The 21,328-nt window shown below is 32.1% G+C and overlaps 2 protein-coding genes across 5 annotated transcripts in view; one reads left to right on the plus strand and one right to left on the minus strand.

Annotated features, from left to right (window-relative positions):
• Positions 1 to 11,801: 11,801 nt before the first annotated feature.
• Positions 11,802 to 19,624, minus strand: LOC130441409 (cytoplasmic phosphatidylinositol transfer protein 1). Its single transcript, XM_056775078.1, has 7 exons — positions 18,737 to 19,624; positions 18,533 to 18,681; positions 18,323 to 18,419; positions 18,194 to 18,265; positions 15,912 to 16,166; positions 14,727 to 14,886; positions 11,802 to 12,041 (listed from the first exon to the last, which is right to left on the minus strand). Exons 1-7 carry the CDS (start codon positions 18,785 to 18,787, stop codon positions 11,905 to 11,907), a joined length of 921 nt encoding a protein of 306 aa, XP_056631056.1. The 5' UTR covers positions 18,788 to 19,624; the 3' UTR covers positions 11,802 to 11,904.
• LOC130441408 (peroxisomal ATPase PEX6-like) overlaps positions 19,066 to 21,328 on the plus strand; it is a 31,326-nt gene continuing 29,063 nt past the window's right edge. For 2 of the 4 annotated variants that reach the window (XM_056775076.1, XM_056775077.1), the window contains exons 1-2: positions 19,103 to 19,264; positions 20,316 to 20,449. In XM_056775076.1, coding sequence (XP_056631054.1) covers positions 19,189 to 19,264; positions 20,316 to 20,449 — 210 coding nt within the window. In that variant the 5' untranslated portion in view covers positions 19,103 to 19,188. Of the gene's footprint in view, positions 19,265 to 20,315; positions 20,450 to 21,328 lie in introns of all 4 variants that reach the window. The other 2 variants (XM_056775074.1, XM_056775075.1) reach the window with 2 other exon arrangements.

A 21,328-nucleotide genomic window follows, 5' to 3' on the forward strand; every position in this document is an offset into this window, starting at 1 on the left:
TACTGGGGGAATGAGCAGACGTATGGTCATGATGAATCAGAATTCATTTTTTCACAAAATTTCGTTATTTTTTCGTAAGTTTTGCATTAAAATGTGTCATCGTATCAGGATAATATTGGCCAGTTTTCGTTTTCCTTTTCTATATAATCCATAGGGATTAAATTTTTGAAATCACTGGACATGATTCGTCCCCTAATGGCCTTCTACTCTTAAATTCCGCATTCCAATCAAACAATGTTGGCGCGAAGATTAAGACCATACAAATTATCATTTTACAAAAGATTGATGAAATCCTTCTCGTCTTCGCGGTTTTTGAACATCAATCGAATTCCAAAATCACCTTGTATGATATTACAACTCAAGATATGATCGCTTGAGATACGAATTTCTTCATAATTGTGAAATAGTAATAACAGTATGGTGAACAATATAGAAAGTATCAATGTTGGATATGAAAACAAACATATAGTATAATCTGTGATTAAAATTTTGAAGTCTTAAATAGCAGTTTTAATAAAGATGTTTCGTTGAATATGAATCAAATGATGGAATGTTACCAAAAATCAATGGATCTTCATTTCTAATTAAGACCACCTGCAAATTATGGTCGAGAATGAATTTCATGAGCTGCAAGATGTGAGAAAAACTATGATATGAGTGGCTTTAAAAATGGTTGCTCAAATTTTATTGTGATCAAAGCCAAAGATTCAAGTGAAACCAATTCTAAAACTCGGTTAGATAAACTGTAATAAATCCTCTTGATGAAGGTCTTAATCCAATTTAGAATCTATAACTTGTTGGTGTGGTCATTGGGTGCAAAACCAATGAAAAAGTAAAGTTTAAACAGCTTGCAAATGAAAAATTACACTGGTATGCAAAAAAATGAATGAACCCCAGCCGTTATCCGCCAATATGCTTGCAGTACACTCCCCTGAAAATCTCTTCTGCATCTTGATGTCTTGATGGAACCGTTTCCCGTGTTCATCGAAGAGTGCTCCTAAATTTTCAGTTAAGAAGTCCAGGTGCGAGTGACGGAAGTGTATTTTAAGAGACATCCCATGACTCGACGTGAGCGACGTAATTATCAGTTTTGTGAGTAATCAAAGTTCTAACACACTTTTTGGAAAGCAAGCCGAGCACGATTTTCTTTTCGATTTAGGTGTTCAATAAAAGTCGAATCTTGGAAAAGTCTAATTTGAGGACCCACTAAAATTCCCTCATAAATTTTAGGGAAGAAAACTTTATATTCCGAGAAAAGTTATTTAAAATTTGACTGTCTCGTACCTGTAAGAAGGTGTTTTTTAGACCCCTCAGAGATTCCTCTGCTGAAGTGGCGATCCAAAAAGTTGTGATTTAGTCTTAGGTAACTCCAAATCTCTGACGAGATAATCTTATTTCGATTGAGTGAACAGGTGAGATTGCAGAGAAACTGAATACTCTTCATCATAGGTGAACGTATCATTCGATGCCCCAGGTTGTAACTCATAGTCTTTCAAATTCATTTCTGTCCCTAGAGTATGAGTTTATCGGGGCACTGTGATTGGGAAGGACTTGTTCTGAGAAACAGGTCTCAAAGCTGAATGATGGATCAATGGGATACTGAAGTAACTGTAAGATGACAGCGACGGCAAACCATGGGTACAGCAAATGGCATTGATTTGAGCCATTAGGTCAATCTACAGCTAATTGATGGAGCCCAAGTCTTATCGTTCTTTGTCAATTTGGCATTTAAACTAAAATTTATAAGCAATTTCAAGAAGCGGACAAAGGTGTATTCGTTGTGCTTTTCAAGAAAATTCCTCGCAGACATAGCAGAAGTTATAGGGTTAATTTTTCGTAATAAATCAATACCCAATATTAACCACAAATCACACTTGAAACAAACTCAGAGTATAGAGATGTTTACTGTTTTATACAAATAAACACACAGAAATTACGCTGAAAACGTCGACAAGTTACCTGTACAACGGCAATGTACTAATCGAAGCAACGTAAAATTATAACAAAAAGAGCACTGCAGGTTTAAGCTTGTCAAAAATTCCTCCGCGAACATATGCGCTGGTGGTATTAACAGCGCAAGCGTCGTGCAGTGAATGTGCCTGTTTCTTTACATTCTTATTAATGTTCTCACATATTGGTATTTCATTGTGGTTTCTATATACTTTAATATGTAGGGTCCGTCACGGGAAACGGACGTTTTTTGAGTTGGTCTGACCTTGCAATTTATGCTTGTTCATCGCAAAATGGTGCTTCGGCTCGGTATGTCTCCATGTCGAGGAACGTTAAACCTTCGACGAAAGAGGCGTTGAACTGATTCGCCACTCCGCACAAAACTGGCATACACGAAAACGCGATGCTCTACGTTCCACAGAGGCACGATGGCAACTGAACAATGAACAAGGATAAATTGCAAGGTCAGACAAGTGACGTAGGGAATCCCCTACAAAAAGAGGATGCTTGGGGGAAACTAAGGTCAAGAATGGAGTCAGGGCTGATTTTCATGCAGACCAGTGATATCTGACAATTATGATATTAAGGAAATTGGCTCACTAAATCCCCGACTAAGAATCTCTAGACTCTCAGAGAAGCATGGACCAATAGCTTAACTAGTTTTCTTAAGTCGCCAAATCGAAACATTTTTTCGGATACTGCTATTTACTGCTATTTTTGACGTAATACACATTTGCCCTCTAAAAAAGACGAATAAAATCTTTCATCATGCGAATTATATCTAGATGTAAGCTCCAACAAGAAGCTATGCAAGGAGGTAGTTTGATGGTGTATGATTGCTGCCCAGTTTATGATGCTATTGAGTTCAGAATGTATTTTAAATGTTGTGATTTTGTGCATTTCGCAATAAATCTCAATAATATCCCAAATACGCTGGTTATCACAAAATTGATGATTGTTGTCTATTCTCCTTCAATAAAAATGCAGTCGAAACAAAAGACTTAATCTGAGGAATGTGCATTTTGGTTGTTTAGACTGTTACGACAATTGTGTCAGAAAAATTAACTGAAAAGTGCTATGATTTACTGCCTCATCCTCCTTATCAACTTGATCTAACTTCCTAAGAAGCGCGTATTTTACGAAAAGATTATTTTTTGGATGGTTACAAACAAATTGGGAACTCTCTGGACTAACCCTGTAGAGTTGAAAGGAGGTTCCGATGTAAAATAAAATATTTTTTATATTACTCATATAGCTTACTCATATTGAAAACTACTATTACTACTAGTGCCTTCGAGTTTATCTGGAATGTTCGATTACGGCACAAAAAACCAGCACGGGCACACGCAGAGACCGAAACGTTTTAATAAATAATTAGTACAAGTGAAGATTGTATAGAAAATTTGTTCCTGTAATGTAATTGAATGATTATTAAAAGATTAACAGGAAATAAAAGGATCTATTTCAAACTATCTTGATTAAATTTTTAAAGTTTCGACTTGTTTTTTTTTGAGTTTATCTGGAAAGTTGGAAACTGGAGAAAATTATTCCATAGTTTACAATCTACTCGGATGTGGCAATAGAATTATTTTATAAGGATGAAACTTGACAACGCCGCTCTTCATATCCTGACCCAGGACGATCAACAGACATGTTTCTGAGTGTCGAGATACACCGAAAGGGGAGATGGATGAAAATTTCAGTTTTAATTGAAGAACTCGAGGTAGTCGAGAACTAAGTCGAATTACAGAATGTGGAACTCTCGACAGTAACATCAGGGGCGTCGACAATCTTTTGAGAGTAGATTAATGAGCAGGATTCAATCTATAATGGTTTTCTTTAGTTTGAATGGTTTCTATTTTCTTTATTTCGTGTTATAAGATCAAGTATTCGGTCAATAGACATCGAAAGCGGAAAATTAATTCCTTGAATACTTCTAAAATCGTAGCATTCGTCAATATTCTGGTGATGTCTGTAATATACATGCCCAACTCTCAATCCAGAGGATTTTCATTTCATTCTACCGACAATCTGAGTGATAAATTTTTTGATTTTTAAAAAAAATAAAAGTGTATTTCTTTTATAAGATGTATTTTTACATCATTGTCCAGTTATCAAAGATTTCAGAAATGTATAATGCATCGAAGTTTTATTTTATATCTTTTATTTATTTTAAGTTTTATGGGAATAGTAAGAAAAAATAAACACCTCAGTCACAAAAAAAAATATATTCATTAGTTATTATGTAAAATCAAATTTTCAGTTTTTCTTTAACTTTGCTTAACTAGAATGCAAGCATTTATTATTATGTAACTCGATTTATAAGAATTTTTATTACAAATATATAAAAAATAACATTTAATACCACTCTGTCACATTTTTGCTCGTTAAGATAATAATTTTTGAAATATTTTGCAAATAATTGAAATAAACATAGTCGAAATTCTGTCAATACCTCATATGGTCAATATGTAATAATATAATACGTTATTTTAGTATATATGTTTTCAATAAATAGAATCATATGGTACATTGACGTTTAGTTACAAGAGGGACAAAATTGTGACAGAGTGTGATAGAGTGGTAGATATTAATAAGCCAACATTTGAACTTAATTTTTTAACATTTTTAATGTTTTTAAAACGACAACAAAACATAATGCTTCTCTTATAATGATACATAATATATTATGTCTTGGTAGAACTATTCTTTGGATCACGTAAAATCAGACTAATTTTCTCTTTTCCTTATTCTACTTTTCAAATACTTCTATTGGTTTATCAAATTCGTAATAAACACGCTTTCCTCTTTTGACTTCTTTAGGATTTGGAATTATTTTTATCAAGTTTTCAAACATCACATCTGATAGATCTGATTTTACTAATTTAAATATTTTTCCAGTGTCATCAACAGTTTTATAAAACATTACCTGAACATCTCCATCTTCATCCACACAACTTTGTGCTACTTATATTATGTAATAAGTTATCTTTTTTATTTTTTTGACGTTGAAGTCTTTTCTTGTATTTTCGTATTTTTTTCTGTAATTCTTTTACATTGTCTTGGAGTTTCATATTTTGCCTATAAATTTTCGATCTGTCTCGTCTAACTTTTTTTCTACCCCTTGCTCTAGCAGTGGATGAGATTGAAGTTAGTGAACAAGATCTAGGACTTAAAGGAAGTAACCTGGGGCTTGAAGGAACAGTTGTAGAAGCCGGAGCATTCATTAGAACGTTCTGCAAAGCTTTCTGTTGTTCTCTTCTCTTCTTGTTTCTAACTTGCCATTTTCTTTTCATTTGTCTGTGTTCCCTAGGTGTCATATCTTTGACTAGCTTTTTGCGAGTATGGTATCTTTCTAAGTCTTCTCGTTTCACTTCTGCAGCTTTTTCGGGGTCTTGCTTCCTTTTTTCACGTCGCTGCCTTTCCGCCGCAGATAACGCCATTTTTAATTACCCCGATGATAATACCTTAAATGAATAAAATAATCGATAATGTAATATATAGAACACAAAAAATATTAATTAACTTTTGTAAAAATCAATCAATGCAAAGTTCAAGACGAAAATTACCACTTCGTCACGAGTTATGCCACTCCGTCACATTTTATTTGTGACAGAGGTGCCTTGTGACAGAAATGTAAAATAATAGTGTTCGAGAATTTTAGCGTTCACAAAATTACAAATTGTTCGTAAAAGTGGGTGAATATGACAGATTTGCTGGAAAATAATAATATTACATATATAAATATTAATTACAATAAAATTTTAAAGTAGTAACTTACGTGACAGGGTGGTGGCCGAATAAACACACGCACCTTTGTTCACTTCCTGCGGGCAAATAACTCGGCTCGCTCCCGGGTGGGGCCTCAGGGCGTGAGGCCAAGGGGGAAGAGGAAACCGTACTGTTGCTTAGTGTTGAAGGTCAAACAGCTAAGAAGCGTTTTTTGTTTTGCGAAATGCGTGACAGAAGATAGCAAGAAAAACCATACGTAGCCGGACCCAACGATAAAATATTTTTTTGTTTAATAATGTAAACCTTTACGTTTATTATATTCTAATAAATTTAATATATATACTATGTCACAATGATTTTGTAAAAAGAAAAAAAAAATAAAAACGAAATTTTAGTATTATTATAATCTCTGTATGGTCCAAAAAAATCTTGTGGAAGTAAAATTTGAGAAACTGCAATTTTGGACAAATACCGATTTTTTTTCAAGAAGAGACACGTCATTGTCGGTAGAAAAGTAGAACGCCCCATATGTATGATTGTATATGGCTTTATTCTTTTTCCAAATACTCTCCATTAAGATCAATACAATTTGCATGCGTTTCACCCAATTGTCGAGGTATTTTTTCTATTCCGATTTAGGCTTCTTCAGGTGTAGAAAAACGTTGACCTCGCAGTTTATTTTTAATTTGGGGGAATGAGAGGGATTCAAAATACGAGTTTATATCTTCCATCACCTCTTCATTTGACTGAAAGTAATCAGAGGAAGCCAGATCAGGTGGATATGGCGGATTAGGCAATTAATCGTAGTGCAGTTCGTTTTTTTTGCAACAATACTGGACGAATGAGCAGATGTATGGTCATGATGACACAGAATTCATTTCTTTACAAAATTTCGTTATTTTTTCGTGAGTTTTGCATTAAAATGTTGTTGGTGTGGTCGTTGGGTGCAAAACCAATGAAAAAATAAAGTTTAAACAGCTTGCAAATGAGAAATTACACTGGTATGCAAAAAAAATTAATCAACCCCAGCCGTAATCCGCCTATATACTTGCAGTCCACTCCCCTAAAAATGTCTTCTCCATCTTAGCGATGTCTTGATGGAACCGTTTCCCCTGTTCATCGAAGAGTGCTCCTAAATTTTCGGGGGAAAAGAAGTCCGGAAGTGTACTTCTTCATACATATTACATATTACATCCCATGACTAACAGCAATGCCTCGACGTGAGCGACGTAATTATCAGTTTTGTGGGTAATCAAAGTTTTAACACACGTTTTGAAAAAGCAAGCCGAGAACTTTTTCTTTTTGGTTTAGGTGTACAATAAACGTCGAATCTTGGAAAAGTTGTTTAATTTGGGGTTCCAATAAAACTCCATCCTAGATTTTAGGGCAGAGAACTAGGCCTTTATCTTCCGGGAAAAGTAATTTTAAGTTCGACTATCTCATCCTGTAAGAAGATGTTTTTTACTGTTGAAGTTGTGATTTAGTCTTAGGTAACTCTGAATCCCAGACGAGATAATATTATTTCGATTGAATGAACAGGTAAGATTGCAGAGAAACTGAATCAGCCAAATACTCTTCATCTTTATAGTCTTTCAAATCCATTTCTGTCTCTAGAGTATGAGTAACAGTCTGTAAGATGACAGCGAGGTTCACTGCAAACCATAGGTAGAGAAAATGGCTTTGATTTACGAGTACCTTTGATCCATTTGATCGAAATATTGCAACAAGTCGTACAGCAAACTGATTGAGACCAAGTCTTGTCGTGGTCGCCAACTTGGCAATCAAAGTAAATTGCCGACAAAGCAGAAAATTAACTCCTTGAATACTTCTAAAATCATAGTACACAAAAATCTTTTTAGATCGCCGAGTATGTAGACTCTTGATTTAATCTTGGAGGTCATCTTATTTTCATTGAAATGATATATAGATTTGAAGTTAAAATAAAAAGTTATATTTTTTATCCAACTTTTTTAATTTAACTATTGTTTTTGAATGTAGTGCGAGAGCTGCTTCTCGAGTTCTAAAATAGATAAATAAAAACAAATATTCATAATTTGATATGGCTTTATTCCTATTCAAAATATTCTCCATTAAAATCAATACAATTTTGCATGTATTTGAATCAATTGTCGAAGTATTATGTCCATTCCGATTGGGGTACCTCTAAAACATGTGATTTGAACGTATCAATCGCTTCTTTAGGTGTAGAAAAACGTTGACCTCGCAACTAGGCGGTATCGGACGCGAACAAATATTTTGACAGCCAAATGTTTATATAATGTTATATATGTTTATATTGGAAGTATGCAAATGGAACTAATGCCCAAATATGCCTCAATCTCACGGTGTACCACATGACGATCTTGCAATATAAGTTTACGCACAGCATCGATGTTTTCTAGCACAACAGCCGATTTTGGACGACCTTTGCGAATTTTATCCACTAGCAAAGTACGATCACGACTCCAAAGAAATAGAAAATCATCGCTCGAAAATGTTCGCGATTTGATTCCATTTTTTGACAAGGTATATGTAAACAACTCAAATAGTACTAGTACGACACGTTGTTAGTACGTTCACCATAAAAAACATCAAACTTTATGATGACAATGTCAGATTTGATGTATTCACATCAGTGTTGCCATATCTCAAAACTTAATAGCAGCCCTCGGAAAAGGGAAAAATATATTAAAGATTTCTATAGTCCGAGTGCCGTATACTTATTGACAAGATAAAGTGATTTATCACAATTAAGTACTTTGAAAATTAAAATTGTGTAGTTACTAAATTTGATGTGTTACTACTCGTCACTAATTTAAACTAGAATATCCTCTGTTCCTGAGTCGCTTTTTTGTGATTTTAATACCAATGTTAGTTCTTTTATGTATATCGTCCTATTTATTTTCATCGGTATAAGTTTTTAAATATCGGTATCGATTGACTAACATTCGCCTTTGACGCATTTATTGATTGATAAGTTTTGAATGGATCAAACTTTCTCGGTTCAACTGAAATTGATCAACATAAGTGGAGGACATGGTTCGCAAGCATACATTTATTCCATTTTGTTTGATCAATAAAAATCGTTGAACTAAAATAAGTTCACGAGAATGCGCCCTTAGAGAAAAAAAAATGATGATTCCACTTCTGTCATTCATGAATTTGAACTTTTTACCGACGATTTCGTAACATTCAGGTCAGATTGTAAATTTGAATCAACAACTACCAAAAGTGGCGGTGGAGTTTTTGTTTACATTGAGAAAGTACCCCACTACGCCAACACTTTCGACCTGTCGGAACGTGCTTCCTGTGGTTGATGTTATTGGAATCAAGACTGTTTTGTTGGTATTTTTTTTTAATCTATTTCCCCCAAATTTGAGCTCAGATGTATACGATACATTCTATAATACTCTCACAAACTGTGTTCACTTGTTGAATAATGATGGTCTTGTTATTATTGACGATTTTAATAATCCCAAATACTAAAGGATGCATGCTGATTCAACTAATGATGATAGTTTTGTGACTTCCTGAAACAACTTCACCAAATTTCTTAATGTTACAAATTGAACAAAGTTATCAACTGTCACAATCGTACTCTTGAGTTAGTTTTCAGTAGGAACTTTCCGCTTCACCAGCGATTCCGAGGTACAGTTTTCGAAGGGCTAATTTCCCCCAACTCCACAGCGATTTACTCAATATCAACCGGTATCAATTATTGTTTCAAAAAATTCCCTCATGGTTTGACAACGACATTATTTGCATCTTTAAGATCGTCGTCGGTTATAAAAATTCACTAATTACCAATAATAATGTTGACTACATTGAATTTAGTAATCTGCGAGCCAAAATTGTTATAAATTAATTTTATCATTTTATAATTAACATTGAGGAGTATAAATTAACTTTTGTTTATGGGAATAAACTAAAATTGTTATCAATATTTATCCTCAAACCTCACAATAAACCGTTAGAACGCTTTAACCAGCGACTAGACGTTTGTGTTCTTGCTTAATACTCCTTCACAAAGAGTATTAGAGTGAACTTTTTTGAAAGTCATAACTACTTCAAAGAAACTATTAATATACAAATTCTTTCGAACATTGTACATAAAATATATAACTGCTGAATTCATATCGTTTCCACTGGCTACACTAGCGCTATTTTGGCGAGTCTTCGTATTATAATTTGCTGCTTACAGCTGGACACTTTCTCAACTAATCCCACATACAAGACGGTTCTACTTACCTCTCATCTCCACAGTCTATTGGATTAGTATTAGATTTGTTCTTGTTAGCAGCACTGGCAGAACTAGTTCAGGAAGTGTACACTGAAGCGTTTTTTGTAGCAGAACCCGCGCTAGTGTCGCTGTTCTTAGTAGCAGTGCAAGAGAACAAGTTCACCCAGTTCACTGTACTGCTTACAATGGATCTAGAGTCAGTTAAGCCAGTGCAGTTCACGACAGTGCAATAAGTGTAATCTGGAAATGATGGCACTACATCTTCGTCATCGGATGGATGTAAAATATCAAAAATCGTTTTCCATTATTGTTAATACTACGATGCCTGAATCACATCAAATAACCCCAAATACAACAATCAACAAATGCTCCATTGCTCTCTGCACTATATCGTTCTTTGTATCCGAACTAATTCTATACCTTCATGAACTGGCCTGCACTGGTTCCGTTCAATACAGTTCTAGTGCAGCTACCAAGAACAAACCTATTAAACAAACAGACCTTACCAAGTCTGGATATATTTTATAACGCCTAAGATCCGTTCCAAATAGGTACTACGTCATCAGCGCTGATTGAATTGTTGATCCTGCAAATTCCTAAATTTTTTCGAATAAAAATTTTTGGTTGAAATGTTCGAAGGAGGTGTAGCTTGAGGTAACCCGAATACATGTTTTCGGACATATTTTCAACCCTCGATAAAAATTCTAAATATTGGCCATGCAGATTTTTTTAAGGAAATTTCCTTCGCTTTTCGAATCTTTTTTTTTTCTTTATTTGTTTTATAACTTTTGTAATTTTTGCGAGCGCATCCTCAATTTTTTCAAAAACTTCTTACATGCGATTACGAATCGAATGTTACCTAAATCATATTTTCAAAAGCTTGCGAAAAAGTTTTGACCTAAAAAGCACTTGTTGACTAAACTTTACTTTGCTGATCATTTGTGGTAAACTGAACTTTCATTTTAAGCGCTGTTGCCGCTTTTACTAACAATGTTTAATATTATACACCAACAGTCTGTTTTGACATAATAATTTCATATTTAAAATTATTCAATTCTAAAAACAATGCACAAATATAACCCACACAGAGATACAACCTCTTGTGTGTAAATTTACTCACATCCTGTTGGCAACCATTAGGATCTGTTAATCATCGTGTTGGGTGATACAAAGCGTTCCTTAGTAAGCTACATAACTTAAGGATTATTGTATTCATTAAGATTAATGATACGCGATCCTAATGGGGACCCACATCATAGTTAATTGACTCCAAGTGTTCCTTAGAAACTTGAAGTTCCATTAAGGTATCAAATTACTTTTATTTTATATCGACGTGACTTTAACGACCATACATATAATTATTTATAGCCTTTTGGACAATAGGAGTTTAGTATTTAAAATCGGTCTCTAAACATACGCGAGGACTTCAATAGTCTAGCATTCGTCGAGTATGGTCGTCGAATTATTGCAATCAACTTTAACTAATTATTTTATTATTTAATAAATAGTTTATTCGAAAGTACTTTTAATGTTTCAGTACAAAGAATATGGTCAACCATCCATTAGTTTTAACATCCATAATAATACATGTAGGGAGTACAACTATAACCCAGTGATCATTCCCGTCCATTATTCCCGATTGGGGTTAGTCCTTATTTAGATTAATTACCAACGTTATCCTTCCACATAATCATACACTACAGTGGTGATCCTGCAATAATTGTTGGGTAGGTTCTCTTAAAAGATTATAGTGAAGTCATGGGTAGAACTCCAAAGTTCAAAATATGATCAGAACAAATTGCTGGAACAGACCTATTGAATCATTGAAAGATTCTCGTGCTAATCATAATTCATGAAAATGTATTTGAAATAAAATGCATTTTCCTGAAACAAATTTTAATAAATCAACTGGATTCAAATGAATAACATAATAAATATATATTGCACAATAAATTATGATGCAACCTTTATTGGATTCAAGATTAAAACCAACCAGAAAAATAACCTTTTTTTACAGGCGACTTTGGCGTTTCTGGAGGGGTTATACCAAGTGTATTATTGAAAATTCCATTATCTCCTCCGCCGTCGTTTCCAACCAATGTCGAAGATCCACCACCATCTACAAAAAAAAAAATAGAAAAGTTTATTAATTTGACAGATTTTGAAGACAACAAGAATATTGTTGCGGGTGGTCCCGGAATTTTGGCATAAAAAAAAACAATAGAACGTGGAAAAAAATCGTGTAGTAGCGAAAATTACAAGGATTGTTCAGAAGTTCATGCTCTTTCAGATAATCGCACAACAGAATTTGTTTCTAGAGCTGTGAAAACTTAATTTCCTTTGACAATCATCTTTGATCAGTTATCATTAGTAGGTGTTTCTACATCAGGTAGTTGATATTAAAGAAACAAAATGGACGACTGCGGAAACGTTCCCTCTCCAGAAAGCGACAGGTACGTGTCTAGTGCTGTGAAATTTTTTGAAATTATTATTGTATTGTCAATATTATTGAGCATGTAAGGTCTGCTATACTGAAAACTTTTATCAATAATAATATTTAATTCGTCTTGAAAGTTTAAAAGAATATTTGCCTTAATTTTTAGTTATAAATTAGTTATTTTTTATTCATAGAAAAAGTGTTCTTTTTAATCTACAAAGTCTGACAAGATTTTGGTAAGAAGCAGAGGTGACAAAAAATGTATACACAGCCTCTCGTGGTGAAAAGGAAGATTTAACAGTCCTGGTTACTACAACTGCTGGGAATATGGTGTCACCAATGATTATTATCTCTCCTTACAAGCGTGTTCTTGGAGACATTGCCTCAAGTATTCCAGTTAAATGGAGTATCTGAACCTCAGACAATGGTTGAATATGTACAGCCACATTTTAGGAATACATTAATGCAATTTCGTCAATCCATGGCTAGAGAACTAATTTTCGTGCTCAAAATGGAATACAGTTAGTAGCTCTTTCCAAATTCCACTCATTTACTGCAGCCACTTGATGTAACTGTATTCAGGCCACTGAAAGTTGTACAAAATGAAATTCCAAAAAGAAGAATTGAAAATTTAGGTATTAGAATGCAAAAAAATTTTCATGAAGTTTTTTAAAAAGCACTTGCCCACATAACAACCGATATAGTCAAAAATGGATTCCGTTGTACTGGATTTACCTTTCGAGGTAAAAAATATGCAATTTCGAAAAAAATAGTTTCAGTTGTGTGTCTTAGGAAGACAACGTGAATTGGAATAAGGCAATCGAAGATACAAGTGTTTGGAGAAGACCTAGTAATGAAGATGTATCAGAAGAAAAAAAATCAACAGACAATCAAAATAATGAAAATGCAACCCAAAATCGAATAAATTAACAGGTCAAGTACTAACTTCATTTACAAAAAACTTTATTTTGTCCGGATCCAAAGCCTTCAACATCAAAGAAAAGAAAACATTTCCAGCAGTTGTAACATCTGAAGCATTACGGTAATATTACTATAAAAAGAAAATTAAAAAAAGAAGTTAGAAGAGAGAAAAAAATGAAACTGAGGCAAGAGGAGATTCGGGACAGAAATAATCTTAAGAAATCTGAGAATACATTAAAATGGAATAAAAAGCATGACGAAGAGTCTGAGTTCAGATGAAGAGTGGCAAGAAAGTGGCAGACATTCTGTGAATGTTCACAGAGTGGAAATGTTTTTGTAGAAGATTTTATTCTTGCATCGTTTTTGGGAGGAAAAAGAAATAATACAAGCTTTAGATATGTATCTGTAGTTCAAAGGATCTTCAAAGAAGAAGTTGAAATTATTTGCATGAAATCTGTTGAACACAAAACAATTTTTGAATTTAATGGGAAAGCCATTTCTTTCATCCATAAAAAGGCAATATTGGGAATTTTACCAATCCCTGAAATTTATGAATCAAAGAAATAAATATTAATTTTCTTTACCAGTAGACATATTTAAAGTTTAGGGATTTTTGGTCAAAGTTTGGATGTTTTATTTATTATATTTGATATATTTTGTCATATTTCATTCAAATAAAATTGTTTATTTCAATAAATTGTCAAGCTTAGTTAGCTCACCATGGTATTATTTTTAATTTTGTTAAAAACTAATATGTCCATGTATAGGATGTCAATAAATAGTTTCCCATTAAAAATTGATGTCAATACGAGAGTTGTTACTTAAGATTTGAGATATGGCAACACTGAAGTGAATATGTCAAATGTGACAACGGTCAATTCTGGTACATCGTTGTTTGATTGACAGAAGTGTTAAAAAAATCAGGAAAACCAAGCGCAGAAGACGAATCATTCTCCACCACGACAATGTGAGCTCTAATGATTTCTTATTATTCCCGCAGATCAATAATAAATTGCAATGTCAATGCATTCAATTCACATGTTTTGGAGGTACCTCAATCGGAATGGAAAAAATGCTTCGACAATTGGTTCAATCGCATTCAAAAGTGTATTGGATCTCAATGGACAATATTTTGAAAAACAATAAAGCCATAACTAATTATAAATATTTGTTTTTATTTGTCCATCGTAAAACTTAAATAGCAACTCTTGTAATAGACTTTTTGTAGTAAAATTTTTCTGAATCAAAAAATAATTTCAAAAACAAAACAAATGGAAAATCATTATGGCACATCTACAGTGAAATATCCATCAAATATTGCAATTATTTGTGTGCAATATTTTGACACACATTGTTCATACGCTAACCCAAAAATACTAGCAGCTATTTTATTTGTGTAGCCTCCAAATACACTGGTATTCTAAGGAAGTTCTAGAAAAACGGTACCTGCAGCTGTTATAGGCGTTTCTGCTTGCTTTAATAGAGAATTTGTTTGCTTCTGTAAATTTGCTTCATATGTTCTAACATCTTCCATAGTCATATCAATCCATTCATCTATCCAAGCAAATGCTTGTCTATGACCTAATAGCAGTACTTCTCTTATACACTGAAATAATAAGACATAGTTCTTTGTTAATCAGAAGAAATATATTAAATGTACAGTTTTTCAAAATAGTAGCATGCTAATTGAAAGTAAATAAATACCTCAAAAAGCAAAATCTACTTTACTAAGGGTGAGTTTCACTTTAACTAGAAGATGAAAATTTTTATGTTGAAATTGATAGAAAACAAAAAATTTTCTTAGCATCTTTTTTTAAATCAATAGTTTCTTAATTATGCGCGATTGAAAACTTGAATGTTTTTAAACAATGTTTCATGAATAACTCAAATATTTTTGATTTTATCAGAAAAAGTGCAAGAATCTTGAAAACTGGAAACAGAATAAATAGTACTCAGTAGATTTTAGTCATTTATAGAGAAAGCATAACTGAATAGAAGTCCATTAAAAAATATATCCAAATTTATGAATAACCATCAGGAGCACTTTGTCTTGGATAACTGAAATGACTGTGTCGAACGTTTTGTATATTTTATTAATTTTCAAATATTCCACTAAATCCAGGACTTTTTTATTCAACTTTTTATTATAGCAGGCGGCTTATTTACATTGCTTCTTTTGAATAATTTCTAAGAAAGTCTACTTATTTATTTGTTTGGTTTGTTTATTTTCTAGAATTTTTGGAATTTTTTAGAAATGTATATATATATATATATATATACAGAAACTCTATATATATATATATATATATATATATATATATATATATATATATATGTATATATATAAATATATATATACATATATATATATATATATATATATATATATATATATATATATAGTTCTGTTTATAACAAATAATCATAGTAAACAGTCAAAAAGATGGAAAGTAATCGAAGAATTTAAATAAATTATTTAAGTTAGTTAAGTGAGAGTGATAAGTGATTTATATTATGAGTTAGTGTAGTGTAAAGTATTTCAATAAATTAAGAACGTAGGAGACAGTGTTTATCAATTCACCTCACAAATAGAAACCGTTTAAATAAAGAATAAAATATTACAATACTTACAGAATGAATAAAATCTTCCACTTTTGTTTGTAAACCAAAAACTTCAAAAGAAGCATGAACCAATTTATAAGAACACATAATTGGTTGAAAGTTGTTTCTCCATCCTTCTACTAAAGGTCCTCTTTGTGTTTTTCTTGACTGAAAGAACCTGGGATCCTCCTCTTCTTTGTAATGTTTGGCAGATACTTCATCGTAAGCAATATCTATGTAATCAACTGTTCTGTCCACTAATTTTTCTGGAGTTAAGCCAAGACACTGTAATTAAAAGTATAATTACATCCAAATATGTACAGGGAATCCCGCATAAGAATCGACACAGAGCAGAGTCGTATAGGGGACACTATTGGGATTTACCAATTTACCTGTATACCAAATTGTATCCCTTGTAGTTTGTTTGGAGAGTCGTTTTGGCTTTACAGCCGCTCTGCACCTATGCCTAGAAGATATTTTGTACAAGACATCTCACTATTCTACTTCCAAAATGCGAAGAATTCTTCCAAAGGAGGACTAATGACAAATTGCTAAATTTTATTCAATTAACATTTTTAAAAATGTCTTTGAATATTCGATTTTTAGTTGAAAATGACACAGTAATATGGAAAATTATAATAATAATAATAATAATAAAAGTTTAAAAGCCAAAGTATCCACAGTACAAAATAATTTTTTTAAATGAATTGAGAGATAAGAAACTTCTGTGAAATTTTTACAGGTCACCCCTAATCAACTTCTCAACATGGTTCGATGGCCTTCTACTTACAATTACTTAATACCCTTAACAGTCTCATAGTGTGTGACAAATTCGGTATTTTTAAGTTAAAGGGTTGTAAAGAAATTTATTTTTTGTTTCAAAGTTTCAAACCACCTATAACTCCTCAGGGATGCAACTTAGTATAAAGGATATTTCTGGCGCATCAGTATGATGCAAGATTCAATTGCTCTTAATGTTTAGTCCCATGCACATTATTGTTTTTCGAAGTCTTAAGAGCCTCATGGTAAAAGTGTTGGTTTACTGGATCGTAAGAAAATAATTCTAGTGAGTCATTCCCTGCCTGTCAAAAAATTAAAAATCAGGATGGATGCCTTGAGGTATTTTGCAGGGGCCATTCCCTATCAAAAGACTTACTTGTTCATTTTTCATGGCCTTGAGGTATTTTGTGTGGATCCTCCTTTCCTGTCTAAAGGATATAAAACAATATGCTTGCCTTGTGGTATTTTGTACAAGCCCTCCCCTGTCAAAAAAATACAAATCAGAATACATTAGATCTTTTTTTGACTTTGAAGTATTTTGTGTGATTCCTTCCTTGCTTGTCAAAATACAAATGAGATGCAGTAAATTATTGAGTTGCTCTTTTCTTTTGTTTTTTTGTCCTTGAGATATTTTGTGTGGACCATTCTCTGCTTGTCAAAAGAATGGAAATCAGGATGCACATCTTGAGGATTTTTGTAAGGACCCTTCCTTGCCTGTCAAAAGAATATAAAACAGGACGCTTGCCTTGAAGTATTTTGTATAGGCCCTTCTCTATCAAAAAAATACAAACAAAGATGCATTAGACCTTTTTTTGGCCTTGAGGTATTGTGTGTGGGTCCTTCCTTGTCTGTCCAAAGTATACAAATCAAGAAGCATTAAATGTTTGAGATGCTCATTTTTTTGTCCTTGAGGTATTTTGTGTGAACCATTACCTGCCTGTTGAAAGAATACAAACCAGAATGCATTAAATGATTGAGTTGCTAATTTTTTTTGCCTTAAGGTATTTTGTGTGGGCTATTTAATGGTTTGGAGTTTTGTTTCATGGGGTAAACGTTTCAAAGAATGAAAATCTTTATTAATTGATTAAAAGATGTCAACGTAACTTTCCCTAGCTAAAATCTATTGTACGGCTCAAATTCATCTGTTACTCAATCAATCTGATCGTCAAGCAACGACCTGAAGGAACAAGTTAATAGGTTTTGACTATATTTCCGTCGGTATTTGTAGTTCAAGATCTTCTCTATCTTGCATTGATTATCATCCTCTTGTAAATACCTTAAAACTTACTCGAAATTATACCACTCATTTTTAGAACGTACTTTAAAATACAGTTGAGCGAAAACAATGCATAACCTATTGACTAGATAAACTTCAAACTTATAGTAAATGTCTAGCACATCCCCAGCTATTGCTTCTCCAAGTTGTGTACTATCCCAAATCATCAAATTTTGAGCTCCCTGATATACCTCTGCTCTATGTCAGTTCTTATGGGAGACACTCTGTATATGTCATTAGTTTACAGAGTACTTACATTTTCAGTACATCCATTATTGTTATCATATTTGGTTTCAATTGATATGTTAAATCTTGGAATGAAAGAACACTAGAAGATAAACAAGTATTAAGTGATTAAAATTCAGTCATTCACCTAGTTACTTACTGTATATTCAGTTATAGTGAATGGATAGAAATTCCATGATTTTTCAGTCACATAAAATATTTTTGGTATGACGGATTGTATCCAATAAGGGAGTCGGCTATAATAAGAAATTTTCGATTTAAATAAATGATGTGGTATTTTGTCTTCATCTACATTAACCTATGTTTTAGATAGTTTATAAATAATTTATTACATATATTATAAATGTACCTAGACAGATGAATTCTCTTTTCTGTAAACTGCCCTTTTCCATGTTTGTCATCTAGACATTCTCTGTTTTCAATTACTTCTACTCCTTCCCCATCTCCAGATTGTTCTAAACTATGCCTTGCTATCATATACAGTTGTCCAATATGATACTGTTAAGAATAAAATTCAAATTATTTTATTGATACAATTAAACTTTATTTTTACCTCTTCGACACTCATGGGCATACATATCCTGTATTCTTTAGTTAAAACCATTATAATAACGAATCGTCAAGCAAATATTTTATATTAAAAAGGGATATATAAATAATTAATCAATATTAACCCTGCAAAATTAAATTCCTTTATATTTCTTTGTTGTGAATAACTCTCCTTCTGTCAGTGTTATTCACAAAACATACTAATGTATAGTGTGTATACTAATGTTTAGTATGTTCTGTGGTGTTAGTAACTGTCAGTATTGTCAACCGAAATAATCCAGTAGAATCCATAGAATCAAAGTACCATCAACCACAGAATTATATATAAAACCTGGCTGTGTTCTCTAAATGTGCTGGCCACCAACTAATCAGACACATAAACTGTCAATACCTCTAAAGCCATTTGTATTGGAATTTAATTTTTTGATTTTTAGTTTGAAAATATGTTAAGTTGAAATGGTTAGACGGAAGAAATCTAACGCAGAAGAATTATCTGCAAATATATCCGAGCAATATGTAAGAATGGATATTGGTAAGTTTATAGAATGCAAGGTGGAATTTGGGTATATACACATTCATATGATGCCTCAACTGATTTATTTAACTTTATGAACACTAAACAAACAATTAAGTAATTTATTTGGCAGATGATTTTAACGTCATTATATGTATTTAATCTTTTTAAATATGTAATATCCTATTTGGTTACGTTTATTATTATTTGATATTTATTAGTTGAAATGAATCAGACACAGAAGCAATGAATAATGTTGTTCATAAGTAATAGGTTATCTAATATATATTATAGATTGATACTTATGCATAAATTTCATCTTTTTGTTTTTGGTAGTTAGCACAATGCACAAGATTTCATATTATAATGCTGCTGACTAATACTTTTGAACAATATTTTTTTCATCAACAATAAGATACATCTTGCTAAAGTTTATAGAAACTGATGTTCAAAACTAGGAATTTGCATGGTTTTAACCCCAAACTTCACTAGTAGATTTTCCAGACAATTTTATACAATATTTTGGTATTTTAAAGTGATTAAAAGTAATTCTTTTTAATAATTGCATGTTCTTTATACATAAAAATTGTATTCAATTAGAGAGAAAAGTATATTGATAGGGAATATTTATTATGATAATTTGTACAATTTGCTAACAAAATGTCAACAATGCTGCTAAAACTCAATGAATCATATTAATGGGTATTCTAGAGAAAGCTGCTAGAACATCTCAGAAATATTATACATGTTTTTAGGTAATCTTTTTTATATTTGTTAAAGCATATTGGAATCATGCTACAATATCAAATATCGTAAAAATTATTTTGTGCGTATGTAATATAATATGTTTAATACTCATAGATCTCTGAAGTACCTTATAGGTTTGACATACCATATAATATATTGGAATTTATTCTTTTCTTTTCACATTTTCAGGTGTCTGATTAGAGTTTTGATCCTTTCTGTATTTCTTCCACTATCTTCTGAAATCTTTCTTTCCATTTTATTTATTTTTGCTTCATATTGTGTATTAACAGTTTAATATACCAGATATATCTCTTATTTTCAGATATACAAGCTCTGAGAGAAAAGAATAAAAATTTGGTACAAAGTGTGGCAAAACTTCAAAAAGAAAAGGCAATGATTCAGAAACAACTTAATGAAATGCAAGAAGAATATTTTAAATTAAATTCTAAATATGTAGTAAGTAAAATAATAATAATAATCACAATGTTTTAAAGAGACTTCCATGGAGTGAATAAGATAGTATTTAGGTTTCAATATTTTCATTCTACTGCTTTAATACTCCCTTAATAATTAAATTAATTGGATGTATATACAAGGCTATACATGCTATTTAGAATTGTAGCCGCTTAGTTTGAACTATGTGCAATACTTAATTACAGCTTATCACATTTTTTGAAGCATCTACTTCATTTCTTTCTGGCCTGCATCTTCATCATGAATATCAAAATAAGGATGAAATCAACTTAGAACTTAGAATCCTAAATTTTAGGCACTTTTTCTGTCCAGTTTTTCATATAATTATTTACTTTTTATGAATATAAAAAAATTGTAAATGAAAATCAGAATTTCAATAAATTACATGGGACATGATTCCAGCCCTTGCAGTGATCTTGGAAAATTCTTAATCTGTAAAGATGTCGCTATTGCATTGACCTTAGCCAAAAAACATCACAAAATGGCATTGACATGAAATATCAATTTTTTCTGCCACTTCTTTGGGACCTTTTCGAATTCTTTAAAAATACTCTAAATTAAATATCGAAGGCAGACGGGATAGAGAGATATATAAAAAAGATTACAAATTTCAAAGGAATTGGTTGAGTAAAACTTGAAATATCATGTCAACCACTTAAAAAAAAATAGTTTCCAATAAAAACGTGTTTAAAGTTTGAGAAACAATTCTAGTAGAATAACTCGTTCTACTGGGCAGTTTAAGGACAATTCTTAAGGGTCTAAGTTTTGAAAAAACTTTCAAAAAAAATTTTCAAACAGCAACACTAGAAATAAAAACAGTATTTCCGATAAAATTAGAAAAGTAAATTGTAGGAAATGGAA

Source organism: Diorhabda sublineata, chromosome 3 (assembly GCF_026230105.1).
Source record: "Diorhabda sublineata isolate icDioSubl1.1 chromosome 3, icDioSubl1.1, whole genome shotgun sequence".
In the NCBI taxonomy this organism is placed as follows: domain Eukaryota; kingdom Metazoa; phylum Arthropoda; class Insecta; order Coleoptera; family Chrysomelidae; genus Diorhabda; species Diorhabda sublineata.

Bases quoted from the DNA above. Each gene is read 5' to 3' on its own strand.
- LOC130441409 (XM_056775078.1), bottom strand. From the start codon at position 18,787: ATGGTTTTAACTAAAGAATACAGGATATGTATGCCCATGAGTGTCGAA. The intron at 16,167-18,193 runs GTAAGTACTCTG...TTTTAATTACAG, and splicing joins ATAATGGATGTACTGAAAAT to TGTCTTGGCTTAACTCCAGA. The intron at 14,887-15,911 runs GTAAGTATTGTA...TTATTATTTCAG, and splicing joins TGGAAGATTTTATTCATTCT to TGTATAAGAGAAGTACTGCT.